Source organism: Leiobunum rupestre, chromosome 5, assembly GCF_980474605.1.
Source record: "Leiobunum rupestre chromosome 5, qqLeiRupe1.1.hap1, whole genome shotgun sequence".
NCBI lineage: Eukaryota > Metazoa > Arthropoda > Arachnida > Opiliones > Sclerosomatidae > Leiobunum > Leiobunum rupestre.
The window spans coordinates 26,590,355-26,605,539 of NC_143388.1; the positions used below are offsets into that span (position 1 = coordinate 26,590,355).

Genomic DNA, 15,185 nt, shown 5'->3' on the forward strand with positions numbered 1-15,185 from the left:
CGTTTACGGATAGTTTTAACACATTGAAGTACATTGGGTCATCCTTGGATAAATAATCCAAGGACCATCGTTCTGTAGCGTTTATATAAACTGTATCAAGAATGAATTCTGGTATATAAGAAAATGAAAGTCTGCTTTTTAATCACAAAACGTAATCATAGATGGCGAAAGAGTGCCCACGAAAAATCGAAAGCTACAAAGTATTGGAGCATCGACAAACAAGTTATTTGTCGATGATTGGAGGGTGGGGTTGAAGTTTCTGTATGATTATTACCGAAGCTTCATTTAAAACAGTTTTACTTAATTTTAATTAATTATTTTAATTTATAAATTAAGTATTTTAGAATTAATTCATGTTTAGTATTTATTTTGGTTTAGTGATAATGCTTTGATGTTTAATGTTTTAAACACATAGGGATTACTATTTTGTTTCGTGACCGAAAACTATCGCTACGCCCCCTTTGGTTCACCATTGTAACGGTAGTGGCTAAAGCAGACACTAATAGTTTTTCCTCATCGTTATTCGTAAATTTGACTTTATAAATAATGATACTGGCAATTTAATATTATTATTGCATCGTTTGCTTATATTTTGATAAGTTTATTTAAGAAAAAACGTTGTTATGACTTTTTAATTTGCTAAAAATAACAAAAATAATAATAATAAAATTTATATTATTCAAACGGTATAAAATATTTCTAACCTTATTCTAACTCCTTATTTGAATGGAAAAGACATTTTCAACCTTCAAAGAGGGACTTTAGTTTCGTTAGGCATTTAATTAATTTTTAATAAAAACTACTGTGTCCTTTCCAAGTGCTATTCAAATTGCCCGCGGAATGTATTGGATATCTCATAGATGTCGCTAAAAGGCGATAATTTCTTTTTCCAAGAAGTTACGTCAGTTCCGTATTAAATGAAGATTTTCTTTCGTATTTCCGGTTATAGAAAAGCCCATCAACGCGAGCTGTGAGGTAGTGTGTATGCCAATTTTAATCCTCTTAAATCTATTTAAAATTTGTATTTATTTAATATTCTTCGGCTAAATAATTTTTGGTTTATACTTTAAATTAGTAATATAGGCTTATTTCGTTATTTTTATGTCAACGAATGTTTGTTAAAATAGTTTTATTCTTAAGCCTAAGCCAAGATGGTGAAGCGAAAAGGAGAAAAGAAGGGAAAATCAGCCCTGAGCGAAGTCGTAACTAGGGAATACACCATTCATCTACATAAGCGTCTTCATGGAATGTAAGTACAAAAAAAAACCTTTTATTAATATTGCCTTCCTCCTATAACCCATAAATTTTTTATTCCAGAGGCTTCAAGAAAAGGGCACCAAGAGCCATCAAAGAAATCAAGAAGTTTGCTGAGAAACAAATGGGTACCATAGATGTCCGAGTTGATACCAGATTAAATAAATTTATTTGGTCTAAAGGCGTTAGGTTAGTTAAAAAAAAAATTCGGTAAAAAAAAAATGATATATCTAACGAAATATTTTTCTAGGAATGTTCCGTACAGAGTCAGGGTACGTCTAGCGAGGAGGAGGAATGAAGATGAAGATTCTCCTCATAAATTGTACACCCTAGTAACGCACGTAGCTGTTCCAACATTTAAAGGTATGGAAAAACTTATTATGTTGATAACGTTTATACATAAAATTTTATCACTTCTTTAGGACTTCAAACGGAAAATGTTGATGCATCTGATACATAAATTCCAACTTTGTATAATATTAAAAGAATATAAACATTCTTTCCCATTAATTGTGTTTTTTGTTGCACTGTTTGTAAGGCTGGGTGAATAGCACTTTTAGCCTATTGAGATGAATATCGCATATCCAAAAATTAGTTTTCAAACCAAATACTGAATAGTTACGCTTAATCCAAATACTATCTTGCTGAATATAGAGGCCCAAATATTTTTGGGTTGCCACATTTCAGGGAATTTTAAGAATTTGTAAAACGTCTGGGAATTCAATTTTCTTTTGGCACTTTTTGAAGGCAATTTAACTGATGACAAATTCTATGATTATCATTTATTTCCTTCGAAGTTTGGTAAATTTTTTCAACATTGCAATAACCTTTTTACCATTAAACTTCTAATAAAATAACATTTTTGGCCTTAGAAAAATCGGGAAATTTGAAACTGAAAAAAATTTGATTTCTGCGGAGGGCAAACTGACCAATAACGTACGCTCTTAAGTGGGAGCTCTACCTTAATATTCCCCCCCCCCCCCCCACAACCGGTTTTGACCAGTGTTGTAGTCCTAAAACAAAAGGGGGGGGGGGTGCTACCTGGGTACAGCCAACTTCGATTTCGCGCATAATTGAAGCTGGTCGTAGCTAAGTAGTTATTTGAAATTGTTGTGGTATTTTCCTGGGGGCAAAATTTTTATTTAACTCACACACTCTTTATTCGAGAAAAATGATTTACGAAATAGAAGCAAGGCGCGCACTGGAAAGTTGAAAAAAAGAGGCAGGGCGCGCCTAGGCAAAATAGAAAAACCAAAGCGGGACAGCGCCCTGTCTTTGAAAAAAGCACTGGGGCGACGCCCTGGCCCGACTACACCACTGGTTTTGACTTAACCATTTTTTTTTTGCTCCTATTTCAGTAAGAGCTAGGGCTATATAGAGGCAATTATTCGTCTCGATATTCGACCGAATTATTCGGTTATTCATCCAGCTTTAACTGTTTGTATAATGGAACAGTTTTGCATTAAGCTTAAACATTAATCAATTATATTGAAACCAATACACAACAAAAAACTTTCATAATTAAATCATACAAAGAAAATACAAATTAAAGCGAAACAAGGAACATTTTACTCTTTCACTGATACTTCAACTTAAGCAATATCTTTGAGTTTTTCAGGCGGCTCTTCATCAATTATATTTGCGGACATTTCAACTTCATTTACAGGCACTTGAACTGGACAAACATTTTCAGGCTCTAAAACTTGGTCATTACTTGTCTTCAATAATTCTTCAAGTTTTTTAATTTGTATATCAAGTTGTTGGCTTTTCTCTTGTTTCTCAATCAGTTGTTCAGCCAATTCTTTAAACCTCTCCATAAAAGAATTTGCCAAATTCATACCAGTCATTAACTGGGACTGCCCAGCAGAACGTTGCTCGCAAGACTGAATAACTTGCTTAAACGTTGCACCTTGTCGGTTCAATGCTGTTGAATTGTGATAACAATAAGAGGAATTCTCCACACTGTGTAAATTTGCAGTTTTCCATTTTAAAATGTCAAATGTGTTTCCATTTTGTTTGAAAAATGCATGCTGGTAATCATGAGTATAAGGATTACACACAGTAGTTGATGTAAATAAGCCAAAGATAAAATTTTTATGCCCAGCAATCTTGGAGAGATTTTTATGGATTTGTTTTTCTCTCACCGAACTTTGCAATGTACTTTCCCGTCTGAGTTTGTACCATCCTACAATTTCAGAGCCTCTTTCTTTTAAAAGTTCTGTCAAACGTATTTCATCAATATCTCCTATATAATTATAGAAGTAAAACAACGAAGGGCTAGGAACAAAGTCATAAATATTCACGAACACATTTTCTTCTCGTTCACCTATATGAGAATCACTTATCGTGTCAACAATTGAATTTTCAACTTTCCCAATGAAAAATCCATCTTCATCACTCAATGAACACACTTGCCGATGCAAAATTGAAGCAATTAAGGAGCCACTAGTAACAACAATTGGATCTCGTTCTTGTGTAGCCATTTTAGTACTTAACTTTATGAATTATAGCAGAGTTGCCAGATGTAAAACAAAATTATTGCACCAGCACTTGTACAATGTGTAGTTCGGTTGTGTTTACGAAGTTTATCGGTACATTAAAATTTAAAATAGTTTTTTAAGAGGAATAATTACAGTCGTGGACGTAAATGATGGAATGTCTCCCAACGCTGAACTACAAGGTCAAAGTTCCCCGATGTTCTGATTCAAAATTTGAAATGGCCGCGCAGTGCTGATTTTAGAAGGACGACATGAACCGTTTTCGTCGGGGTACTGGAAATCTTTTGCCAAAAGAAAAAGAAATTATATCGCAGAAAAATGTGGCAATATACGATGGAGAAGAAAAAGTACGTCTCTAACAATCTTTTTTATCTAAATGAATCATTACCTGCTTAAAATACGATAATATTTTCTATATGCCAAGGCTTAGTAGTTGTCAAAAATTGGTGTTCACAACTTCGCAACAGTGCGCAATGATAATGCTAAAACTTTTTTTACTAGACAAATTTTGAAAAAGGAATCTTGGTTCTAACTAATTTTAGGATTCTATGGCGAGAACAAAGCCAGTACTCTAATGTAAGTCCATTTCTAATTTGTTATTCCTTTAAATTAATTATTCTAGTATATTAGGAATATTTTTCGGAGAAGGTAAATGAGTTAGCGCTACAACTTCAAATGATATCTTCACTGGAAGAACAGCCTGGAAGCTTTAGCAAAAGGTACAAAAATAATTTTTAATGATATCTCTGTTTTGAACCAATGTGAGTTATTTCATGGTTGCATTAAAATAATAGTGCAAAGATAATGGTTCACCTTAATGTGACTGGTGAGAAAGTGGAACCAGAGGTTTTTTATAGCACAAATCATCATGTAAAACTATCTTTTCGCAAAGGTGGCTTAAACGAAGTAAAAATTTATCTTTTAAAATGAATTTTAAAATGTGTATATTAATAGAATTTTTTTTAAATAGTTTTTAAAGAAACTCAATGAAGCTATAGCTAAAAAGGAATGGGAAATTGGGGTACAAAATTATAAAATTAGAAACACTTATGGAAATAATATTAAGTCTAATTTGTTTTTTAGATTCCAAAATTTCGCCCAGGAATTTTGGGAATAGAAAGGCAAATTCAAGCAAAAAATCAACAGGCTGATAAACATATTTCAGTAGCTTTTGAGGATCTTAGTAAACTTATGGAATTAGTAAGTAATTAGTAAGAAATGTAGTAATATTTAAAAAAAAATTCAAACCATTTATTGCACAAAGGCCAAACCAATGGTATCTATGGCCAAGAGCATATCACAAAAAATAAGAGATAAACAGGGAGAGATATCAGATGATGAAGTACGTTTCACTAATACCTTCTTTATGTATGGAAACTAAAAGATTAATGTTTATTGATAGACGTTAGTTTTCAAGTCTCAACTATTAAGTTTGGGTATAAGTGACCCAGTTACTAGGGAAGGTCATGGTTCATCCAACTCATTTTACAAAGAACTTGCCAAACAAATTGCTCAGGTTTTATTACAACCAGTTGAAGAGGCTGGAGGAGCGCTATCGTTAACTGATTGTTATTGCCGCGTTAATCGGGCCAGAGGGCTTGATGTAAGTGTCTATCTGAGAAAAAAATCTACCAGTACAAAAGTTAACATTTTGATTTTTCAGTTAATTTCTCCTGAAGATCTGCTAAATGGTTGTCTCATGTTTGAACAACTAGCATTGCCGTTGAGGCTTCATGTATTTGAAAGTGGTGTTAAAATTGTCCAGTTATCAAAACATGACGGAAAAGCTGCTGCTATTGAAGTCACTGAATTGGTAATACTGCTTTTGAATAGTTAAAAAAGTAGTGTAACATTAAAGGGAGAATATTTATGGTGGATCAACGAATTTAACATTTCTACTATCAGTTTTAACAGAAGCTAAGAATGGCTGCGTTCAATAACGCTCAACGAATTATTTTTATTGAGATTGTTGCTAAACGTGACGTAGGATCTTGTTGAAAGACTACGTTTGTTGTAAATTTTCTGTTACGGCGTCTGCAGCTAGCCTTGCTCCATGCTGCGACGACACATGACCGTTGAGCAACGGAAAAACCTGCTCTTACAGCCGATAACTTCGTTGCTCAACGAACAGGCAACGTGACATCAAAACACTAACAGTAAATAAAAAACTGGTCCAGTAAAAAATCACTGACCGTTGAGCTCAGCGCTGAGCTTTTTTAGAGTTACTGAACGCAGCCCAAGATTGGTGCTAGTTGCATTCAAAATAAGTTGTAAAGTGCATTCACAGATGATTTTTTAATTTAGTTCATACTCCCTTTAATAACTTTGTTATTTTGGCGTATTTATAGCGTTTTCCATTTGATTGCTCTAGATTCGCTCCGAATCTGTCTCTGATGTCATAGATCTTTCCCCAATCGACTAGAGTAAAACCGCAAATGGAACACCCCATTAGCATATTCCCGCGCTTTGTTGTTTTTCGTCCGCTAGAAATTTGAATTTTCGCGTCTTGGTCTGCCTTTTGGCCCAAAAATCTAAAAGGAACACACAAAAATTTGCTCCGATCTCGATCTCGATTCGTTGATCTGTCAAAATCGGTAAATCGGTTTTGGGCGATCTCGGAGCAACCGAGAGCGGGAAATGGAACACCCAAAACTTGAGAGCAGTCAAATGGAAAACGCTATTAGACTTAGTCTTTAATTTTTTTAAATAATAATAATAATATTTTCTATTAGATGGAGACTAGAGGATCTTTAAGTGCTGATGAATTATCCGCTCTGATTAGTACAACTGTAGTTTTAGCCAAAGAAAGGTATTTTATTTTATTTTTTAACGCTTTGATATAAATTATCCCAAACGTTTGAGAAACAATTATTAATTAATAAATCGCTAAGTGTTAAGGCACCATAAAATTTTTATTAGAAATTAATTATGTTTTAAATTTTTTAATGGAAATATTTATAACTTTGAACATTCATTAGTTAGTCCATAATATTTTTGCCTATGAATGATTTCTAAAGTTTTACTTAGAGCTGTTCCTAAGAAACAGGGTTATTCATCTTTTAGGAGGTTGAACTATGGCTTATTCCCAACCAAAACGAGTAAGTGGCGTAACGGCGCTAGCTTCTCTGAGGTAGCGCCTATGTTTTAGCGTCTGCTACAGACAAATTAAAAAGTCTTAATTTTTTTCTTAAATAAACTTATCAAAATATAAGCAAACTATGCAAAATTATATTAAAATGAAATTATCATTATTTATAAAGTCAAATCTACGATTAACGATGACGAAACACTAATAGCGTCCGCTGTAGCCGCTACTTATCTAGGTTTCAATGGCGAACCAAAGGGGCCATAGCGATAGTTTTCGCTCTATCATAAAGGTCCCCATATAGACGATATTAGACAGTTTTTGCACTCATAAAATGACGTTTACACTAACGTCTACAAATGCAACCAAAGTTTAACTTGTAGCTCAATAATGGATTTCACTTGACATTGTAATAAATAATGATAGATAAGCAAATATTTCTGTGAAGGCAACCACATCCTTATCTATAATCTATAAAACTTTATTTTAAACCAGTGGTTATAATTAAAACAATCGGTATTAAATAAACTTTTCCAATTAGATTGTTGCAACTTGAACGACAAGGACTTGTGTGCCGGGATGATTCCTTGGAAGGACTCAGGTTTTATGCAAACCTCTTCCTTTCACAACCAGTAAACTAGATGCGCTTTGTGCTTTGTTAACTTATTATAGCGTATAATAGATTTTAAGTGGGGTAATAATGTATGAGAGTTTAAGAGCTTATAGACTTAAAGCGAGATTTGTCAAATTTCTCCAAATTAGTTTTGTATAGTATTTACAAATGTTGTAATACTGTGTATGAAAGATTAGGCTTAGAATGAAAACCTTTATGGAAAAATTTCACTATATAACTATTTCAAGAATTAATTACCAGAGCAAAATTAAGAATTTATTAGCTTAAAATTTAATTTTCATTAAACTTGGGAAACAAAATTAAGTTTTAAAATTACCTTAAATATTTTGCTCAAATTTATCTCTTCAGTATTAATTCACTTAACTGCCAATAAGATAACTGTGAATACAGTTTAATTTGGTAATATTCATTTCACAGTTAAATATGTATGCAAATACATTCTTGAATTATGTTTAGTCACGGCTAACTTTGATCTCGCGCTATAGCAGCCAACCCATTCGTTGAAGTTTCCATGTTAATCTTGTAGTTCCTTACAACCTTCGAGCAAAAGATATCTGTAATGGAATTTTTTTAGAATAATTTTTTGCATTGAAGCTATCAAAAACTATAAGAGTTAAGCACCACGCTCGTTATAGCTGGAAAACCCTTAGGGCGAGATCAAAGTTGGCCGTAGTATAGTTTTAACTTGTTAATTTAATATTGAACTTACTATATTTTAAAACTAACCAAGTTATAAACCTTATGACCAGAGTACTGTCTACATTACCCCAGAAACAGCAGTATGAATGTTGAAAGTTGTTGTAAAAACGTTTTTTTTTTTTTTGCCTGTTTATTAAGTACGTAAAGAAAATTATTCTTTTATACTATAGAAATTATCAGAGACATAATAAAAATGTCTTTATTTGGTTACAGTTTTTCTTGCATAATTTCTTAACTTCAATTGATATCACAACATTGCACCAATTAAAAAAAATAAGAAAATAATACTTCATGTAGGGGTAACATTACAGACCTCTTATTTAATTATGTTACAGAGCTATCATGAGTGAAGTATCGCAGTATGTCTAACTCTAGTAATTGATTTTTAACCGCCTGTTCCCATCCTTTATTAGCTGCCGGATTTACGGGACTAGGGTGCATAATAGAATATACCTTAATGTGATTTTTGCCACGTTCCTTTAAGGCATGTTCGGTTCTCTGTGCTGCAAATTTTCCTATGCCGATAATAGTATGTACACATAAAAGGTCAATAATTTTGCATAAATATTCATCACAAATGCTTAGTAATGGGTTTCTAATGTCAACTTTGAGATCAGGTGGCGTTATATTTTTGCCACTTTTAGCGAGAAAGGCTAATGGGCAATAATTGTGAACAAATATATTTTTAAAGAAAATTTCTGGTTCTTTTGATTGCTCTTGAATGAAACCCCAAAATCTTCTACCGCTTACCTAAAAATGTAAAACAGTAATCTGAGAATATTATTTGATAACACTTATTCGGGAGCCCAGCCAAAAATTAAAATTCCTTATAGGAAAAATAGGATTATGTATGTCAATTGACTGATTCCAAAATTACACTTTTATGTGCAACAATACTTTTACAATATAAGGTCTAGTAAGGTTTTTAGGCCCTAAAAAAGCGACAAACTTTCATGCTAAAAATGAATTTTGAGATCAACCGATTTGTAGGAATATACACAATTTTATTATATTAGATAATATAGCACTAAATTTTTCACAATAAAGGATTTTAACGGCAAATTTCTGATTAATATATGTAATAATGCTTCAAAAAATTAAGTTAAACTATTGAACAATATATTTTTGTTCATTTGTTAGTTCTCAATAGTGGCATCAGCATTCGATTATCGACAACAGTCAGGAACCGAAAGGACATAGCAGTAGTTTTCAGTCACTAATTATGCATTTCATAAGTAGGAAACATAAACTAGTTAAACATAAGATTTTATAAGATGTGTCAAGAAATAACAGTAGAATATAGGATGGGTCTTAAAATATAGGACTTATACTTGCATACCTCGCTTCTTGAACAGGCGAGACCCTGTACAGGTCTATTCGGGTGCTCCTTTTCAGGTTTTTCAACAACACCATCAATTTTCAACCAATTTCTCACAGCATTACACTCCCCAAATGGAACCTAAATTGACATGGCTGATATAAATAAGGAAATATCGTATCCATAGGTAAATTTTGATCTTACACCATTTTGAACCATTCCGAATGGGCCAGGATTCATACCCAGGAATAGCACCCCTTTCTTCCCATTACAATATTTGTTTACATAGTTCTCATGAGTATTCCTGGCGTACGTTAAAGGATTGTAAACGTAACACACAGGGTCTTTAAACTCTAAAAGCGAAAGTTCATCACAAAGTTTGCTTTCTATTTCCAAAAATTGCAAGTTAATATCAAAGTCAGTTGAAGGGATGTTCATTTTGGTTTAAGTTTATTTATTACTAAAGTTGCTGGGATTTTGGTGTAATTGCACTCTTAGTTTTTTATCATTTTGATAGTTAACTAAATTAACAACTTTCATTGGCCGCAGGCTGTACTTTTTATTTCATGTGTGAGCCAAAAAGTTTGGACTATCCAGTGGGCAAGAGCATCGAGCATTAACCAGTGCAGTTTAACCACATCCATAGAAAAATTTTACTTTATGGGAACGGGTCCAGTAGAACACGCAACGGACGAATTCGGACGCAAAGAGTGTGCAAACAATACTAAGCTTTCTGGGGACAATAGTTCTACTACAGTCGAACTATTGTCCCCAGAAAGCTTAGTATGGTTTGAACACTCCTTGCGTCTAACTACATCCGTCACGTGTTCTGATTTTAGGATTAGGGATTAGGCTGGGAAATAATAAATACCGACGTCAATCTGCCAGAATCCTGAAACTCGAAAAAAATAATATTTTCGGTGCGGTGGAATACCCGACGAAACAGAATTAAGCTATGGTCATAGCTACCGCGTAAAACATTAGAAACTGCTTTTAAACTTCAATAACTTTACGGAAAAAATTATCTAACCAACTAAAAACTTTACTAATAATAATAACCAAAAAAGCCAGAGTTATCTAAAAATACGAGGAAAAACATAAATTACAGTGAAAACTAAAACGGATGGCGCTGCAGATGTCTTATATTTTCCTTTAATTTACAAAAATTTTACATCGGATATGTGATTGAAATAAATTATAAATAAATTAACGTCAATGATACTACAATATGTGCTTAATCAAATGAATAGGAAAAGTGATTGAAATTAATATTATAACGGTATAACGATAAATTAATTTGGGTGGACGGATCTCCTATACAAGATTAAAGACGACGGGAAACGACCGATGTCATGAGCTTGGTCCCCTGTGTAATCCCTGGTCTGGGACTTTACGTGCACCGACCCTCTAGCCCCGTCCTTCTTCCTCTTCAGCCGATATTGGCTGATACCGGTATTCGAAAAATACTCGCAGGAAAAACATTTAAAAATAATAAAATACTCTATTAACTACCTTATGATAATATTTTATTGCCACAACCCTACATTTCCGTTTAAAAAAGCAAGTTCTTCAACAAGGCTTGGTTTTAGTCTATTTCTTATTTTATTTTTATCTCTATAGTTGGAATCATATATTCAAAACCCTCTATAAAACCACATACTTTCTCCCATTCATTCTCCACAAAATAAATAAAGTCAAAAACCTTTGAAATCATAACAAATATGTTTTACATCCATTCTAAACTTCAATTAACTCATTAATTTGATTCAAACTAAGATGAACAATTTCAATCAAGCCAAGCAGAACTTATTGAAATTGGTGGTGTAGATGAACAAATAGTAGGAATAAAATGGGCCCCTGAAATTAAAACAGCAAGTGCCTGTTTTATTGAAGCTGTTACAATATGAAAAAGTACAAATATGAAAATGTATCTTTGCATTTGAATTTTCCCCAAACATAACAATTACGGCTCCTTACTAGATGGCCGTTTTTGAGAACAGTCCAGAAGATAAAATATACTTAAATACAAGAAAGTTTTCATGGTGCTATTCAACCATTTCTTGATACATGCAAAAATGATGAAACACAATTTCATTTAATATAACATAATATTCAGTTTTCGTAAAAATTTTATTTCACATATGGTATTTCTATGATAAAAATACCTACAGCAGCCTTCTTAGCCTTTGGCATTCTACAGTGTTTAATCTTGTAACTTATTTCATTGTAACTCTCTTCTCGAATATTTTGTAATATGTTTGACCAATATTAGAGTCAGGGTTAAAATATTGTTCCAATAGGTCCTGGATGAAATGGAATCACTTCATAAAATTATAAATTGTTAGAGAAATATTTCTTTAAAAAAGGTATTTAAAATTTCCTTTCTAGAGGATTATAAGGATTTCTAATTACTTGTTTGTCTCAATCCAGATGAAATTTCTCGGGTGAGCATCATTTATTTTTGGCTGATCTTGATTTGGCTTGATTCTCAACTGATTGTTCCCATTCAGCCAAATAAACTAAGAATTCATTTTTAAGCCATTGAAAATAGTGTATTAGTTTTATTATACATACTGTAGGACATGGTTTAAAATTTAAATGGACATACCTCAATTAGTGAATCATTAACCCTTTGAAATGGCTGAAGGTTTGGACTTTTGGAATGGATGCATTTTAGTAAATGTCCAACATTCATTAGATCAAAAGCATTCATTGAAAATTTTCAGAAATTGCAGTCTCTGGATATTCATCAGGAAATTCCAGCTTTATACAGTCACAGCCAACTTTGATCACGAGCTATAGCGCGAACAGCTCGTGATCAAAGTTGGCTGTGACTGTATAAAGCTGGAATTTCCTGATGAATATCCAGAGACTGCAATTTCTGAAAATTTTCAATGAATGCTTTTGTTCGCGCTATAGCTCGTGATCAAAGTTGGCCGTGGTACAGTTAGTGACACTTTTGGCTAATTAATTGATTAGCTAGTTTACTTCTATTTTGTTTTCCATACTTTTATGGTCTGCCGTTAGTTTGTATTATTTCCTCAACACACCACCTTTCTCCATATATTTGTAATAAATCATTTTTATAGTATTCCAAGCGAGATTTTCTTCTCAATTTTTGCTTCTAAACGTTTAAGCTTAGCATTGAGTTGTGTTCCTATCACTTTGGATTCCCTCAATTCATTAACCAATTCGGTCTTGCTCAAATTGTGAAACCGTTTTAGCGCGTTTGGTTTTTTATTTTTTTTTGATATAGCCACTCTAAAACTGGACCTTTGCTTGGTGCAGTAAAAACATCTCTTTCTACTAGTAGTTTTCAATAATAAGCAACACTTTTCACTGTGGATTGCCCCTGACAAAGTACTTTTAAATCCAGCTTGATGAGTACGATTATCAAATAAAGCGACAAATTTAGGTTCAGGACTACCGTTGCAAAGTTTCCAAATTGACAGAGAGAGAATAGCTTTCCTCAACTGATCAACAGAGTTAATTCTTATTGGTAAGTCTTTGATAACATCCTCGGACAACAATTTTTTCCCCGCAACTTCATAGTGAGCCATAAAATCTTTCCCAATATTTATTGAGCATATTGGACTGCTAGTTCTTTCATTTATCTTCATTACTTTAACATGCTCCAAAAAGAATGTAACACTCCAGCCCAATGGATAAGTTAGATTTTGAAAAGCCAATCGTAGATCCTTTAATTCCTATATCCAAAGATGATTTATTTGTGAGCACTAATCACTAGTAGAATAGAATATCCTATAAAATATTACATACTTCAAAAATTTTCCCAAAATTTTGTTCACAAATACTTTTACTGGATATGTCACAGCTAGTTTCGTTGAACAGGCAAACTGGGTCACTAGTGTTGTTAGACCAGCAAACTGGGTTTCTGGTTTCATTAGATGGGCTAGGTACATCACTGACTGCGTCATCCATAATTAAAATGGATTGGTTCTTTAAGAAAAACATTTAAATAAGAAGAAAAAAAATAATAATTCTTAAACTATACCTCAAGAATGGCAGATGTATTAATTTCCTCTAAACGTTTGTTACTGCATGGTTTCAACGGAACTTCACTCTCATCAACCTTCAATAATTTTAATTCTCTTAATGAATTGAATTATTTTATAAATAAACAACACTGTAATTACCACTTTCTTGGTAGTTATAAAACCAACAGTGTTACAACTGCTTATTTGTCGTTGTTTATCAACATTCAGCGTTTTACTGTTGTTTGGCAAGCAAATGGTAATCTTTTGAGTTGAATTCAATTTATTGACGGGCTTAAGTATAGACACATATTCCTAGCATTGGGAAAACATTAAATTTTAGACCAATAAAATCAACTATTAACAAATTGATACTTACAGAAGGCCCCTGGTGAATAGGATCAGGGAAATGCATAGTTGGACCTTGGCCACCCACAAAATGCTTAGAGCATAAATATGTATTAGCATTTACCCGCTCAATTGGATAGTCATCTCTTTGCAACCATTTAAGCCACTTTTTACACTTCTCTAAGTTTGTTTTCGCTTTAGGGAATGGTAAGAAAAAAACTCCCCGCATGTGATCTTTGTCTAAATAGCGTGAATCACTGTTGCATTTTTTATAAACACATATTTTAGTTCTCATTTTTTACAAATTATTTATTAATAATAATACTTATAATTAATAATACTTAATTATAATAATACTTATAACAACAATTATAATATTTTATCTAGCTTACGGCAATGAAAAACTACTTAGATCTTACAATGCACCAACGGAAAATAAATCAAATGATCAAATCGGCAAAGTTCAATGAGTTCAAAATATTTGGGGCAAAGACCAAAGAATATATTCTTTGCAAAGACTATATAACGCTTTGTTAAAGGTTCAAAGGTTTTTTATTCGCTCGTACAAAGTACACCCTTTTGTAACAGGGCGGCTCCAATGGGAGCTCAGCATTAATTATACAATAATACACTAGTAATAAAAATAAAAGGTAATGGTAATGGAAAATTAACCAGGAAAACGTAAACAGGAAAAAGTAATATACAACGTTATGTAATAAATTTTAGGGGGAAGTACTATGTAGACCGGGAAACAGAGAAGTTAGGGTAGTCAAATAAGTTAATTTTTCTTCTTCTGCCAAGTCTCTAACACCTTTTTTATCACCTCGAAGTCCCAAACATCCCCTGCAAGACCAAGAATATTTTCCAAGGGGCACCCAAAATGCTCTGCCCGCCAGCTGTTACACGCTTGGTCAATTTCCGTTTCTGTGCATTCTAGGAGAACATGGTAAACATCCTCATTCACTTGACCACATAGCTTACAAAGCGGGGATAAGGCTTCGGAACCCAATAATTCCACTTGACGTTCCCTGGTTAGTAGGGCACCCGTTCGAGCTTGAAAGAGTAAACCGCTGCCCCACGACCCAGTATAACATGCCTCTTTCATCGGTTTTTCTTTAGCTTTGTAATAGCCGAGGCTTGTTTTCTGACGTAGTTGGGACTTCCATGATATCAGTGCGGCTTCCTGTACCTCTTTCTCCACACATGTTACCCATTCCTTATAAGAGGTAGCCTTGTCTCTCTTTGAGCTCAGACATAATTGCCGGTCCACTCTTTCTATTGCTCGAGACCAGTCCGTTTTAGAGCCATTGTCTCGAATGTATGTGTATACTTTCTTAGCTATCCTTCTAGCATC

The 15,185-nt window shown here is 33.3% G+C and overlaps 5 protein-coding genes across 7 annotated transcripts; 2 read left to right on the forward strand and 3 right to left on the reverse strand.

The window, feature by feature from the left end:
• Positions 1-895: 895 nt before the first annotated feature.
• On the forward strand, positions 896-1,764 carry RpL31 (ribosomal protein L31). The gene is made up of 5 exons (XM_090174715.1): positions 896-975; positions 1,141-1,249; positions 1,318-1,443; positions 1,505-1,617; positions 1,677-1,764. Exons 2-5 carry the CDS (start codon positions 1,152-1,154, stop codon positions 1,712-1,714), a joined length of 375 nt encoding a protein of 124 aa, XP_090030841.1. The 5' UTR covers positions 896-975; positions 1,141-1,151; the 3' UTR covers positions 1,715-1,764.
• Positions 1,765-2,727: 963 nt separating this feature from the next.
• On the reverse strand, positions 2,728-4,004 carry LOC149944005 (BRISC complex subunit abraxas 2-like). Its single transcript, XM_090174768.1, has one exon. It carries the CDS (start codon positions 3,735-3,737, stop codon positions 2,847-2,849), a length of 891 nt encoding a protein of 296 aa, XP_090030894.1. The 5' UTR covers positions 3,738-4,004; the 3' UTR covers positions 2,728-2,846.
• Vps36 (vacuolar protein sorting 36) lies at positions 3,881-8,385 on the forward strand. Of its 2 annotated transcripts, none has more exons than XM_090174766.1 (11): positions 3,881-4,099; positions 4,254-4,328; positions 4,383-4,471; positions 4,547-4,658; positions 4,723-4,773; positions 4,836-4,952; positions 5,017-5,094; positions 5,155-5,355; positions 5,416-5,565; positions 6,485-6,561; positions 7,379-8,385. In XM_090174766.1, the coding sequence occupies exons 1-11, from the start codon at positions 4,004-4,006 to the stop codon at positions 7,476-7,478; spliced, it is 1,146 nt and encodes a 381-aa protein (XP_090030892.1). In that variant the 5' UTR covers positions 3,881-4,003; the 3' UTR covers positions 7,479-8,385. The 2 variants fall into 2 exon arrangements, with proteins under 2 accessions (XP_090030892.1, XP_090030893.1); XM_090174767.1 differs by having other exon boundaries at positions 4,401-4,471.
• On the reverse strand, positions 7,814-10,165 carry Smug (Single-strand-selective monofunctional uracil-DNA glycosylase). 2 transcript variants are annotated; one of them, XM_090174770.1, is made up of 3 exons: positions 9,693-10,165; positions 9,510-9,629; positions 7,814-8,025 (listed from the first exon to the last, which is right to left on the reverse strand). In XM_090174770.1, the coding sequence occupies exons 1-3, from the start codon at positions 9,924-9,926 to the stop codon at positions 8,002-8,004; spliced, it is 378 nt and encodes a 125-aa protein (XP_090030896.1). In that variant the 5' UTR covers positions 9,927-10,165; the 3' UTR covers positions 7,814-8,001. The 2 variants fall into 2 exon arrangements, with proteins under 2 accessions (XP_090030896.1, XP_090030895.1); XM_090174769.1 differs by lacking the exon at positions 7,814-8,025 and adding an exon at positions 8,305-8,920.
• A 1,434-nt stretch (positions 10,166-11,599) lies between these two features.
• Positions 11,600-14,208, reverse strand: LOC149944008 (uncharacterized). The gene is made up of 7 exons (XM_090175180.1): positions 13,863-14,208; positions 13,646-13,798; positions 13,504-13,581; positions 13,269-13,448; positions 12,097-13,195; positions 11,901-12,007; positions 11,600-11,809 (listed from the first exon to the last, which is right to left on the reverse strand). Exons 1-5 carry the CDS (start codon positions 14,124-14,126, stop codon positions 12,572-12,574), a joined length of 1,299 nt encoding a protein of 432 aa, XP_090031306.1. The 5' UTR covers positions 14,127-14,208; the 3' UTR covers positions 11,600-11,809; positions 11,901-12,007; positions 12,097-12,571.
• Between the last annotated feature and the right edge of the window lie 977 nt (positions 14,209-15,185).

What these genes read in the sequence shown, in the direction of transcription:
- RpL31 (XM_090174715.1), top strand. Translation starts at nt 1,152, where the DNA reads ATGGTGAAGCGAAAAGGAGAAAAGAAGGGAAAATCAGCCCTGAGCGAA. An exon ending in CATAAGCGTCTTCATGGAAT is followed by an intron (nt 1,250 to 1,317) that starts GTAAGTACAAAA and finishes TTTTTATTCCAG; the next exon opens with AGGCTTCAAGAAAAGGGCAC. An exon ending in AGCTGTTCCAACATTTAAAG is followed by an intron (nt 1,618 to 1,676) that starts GTATGGAAAAAC and finishes TCACTTCTTTAG; the next exon opens with GACTTCAAACGGAAAATGTT.
- LOC149944005 (XM_090174768.1), bottom strand. Translation starts at nt 3,737, where the DNA reads ATGGCTACACAAGAACGAGATCCAATTGTTGTTACTAGTGGCTCCTTA.
- Vps36 (XM_090174766.1), top strand. Translation starts at nt 4,004, where the DNA reads ATGAACCGTTTTCGTCGGGGTACTGGAAATCTTTTGCCAAAAGAAAAA. An exon ending in AACAAAGCCAGTACTCTAAT is followed by an intron (nt 4,329 to 4,382) that starts GTAAGTCCATTT and finishes CTAGTATATTAG; the next exon opens with GAATATTTTTCGGAGAAGGT. An exon ending in AAAAGGAATGGGAAATTGGG is followed by an intron (nt 4,774 to 4,835) that starts GTACAAAATTAT and finishes TTTGTTTTTTAG; the next exon opens with ATTCCAAAATTTCGCCCAGG.
- Smug (XM_090174769.1), bottom strand. Translation starts at nt 9,926, where the DNA reads ATGAACATCCCTTCAACTGACTTTGATATTAACTTGCAATTTTTGGAA. An exon ending in TCGGAATGGTTCAAAATGGT is followed by an intron (nt 9,630 to 9,692) that starts GTAAGATCAAAA and finishes ATGTCAATTTAG; the next exon opens with GTTCCATTTGGGGAGTGTAA. An exon ending in TCGCCTGTTCAAGAAGCGAG is followed by an intron (nt 8,921 to 9,509) that starts GTATGCAAGTAT and finishes TTACATTTTTAG; the next exon opens with GTAAGCGGTAGAAGATTTTG.
- LOC149944008 (XM_090175180.1), bottom strand. Translation starts at nt 14,126, where the DNA reads ATGAGAACTAAAATATGTGTTTATAAAAAATGCAACAGTGATTCACGC. An exon ending in CTATTCACCAGGGGCCTTCT is followed by an intron (nt 13,799 to 13,862) that starts GTAAGTATCAAT and finishes TCCCAATGCTAG; the next exon opens with GAATATGTGTCTATACTTAA. An exon ending in ATTTTGGGAAAATTTTTGAA is followed by an intron (nt 13,196 to 13,268) that starts GTATGTAATATT and finishes CTTTGGATATAG; the next exon opens with GAATTAAAGGATCTACGATT.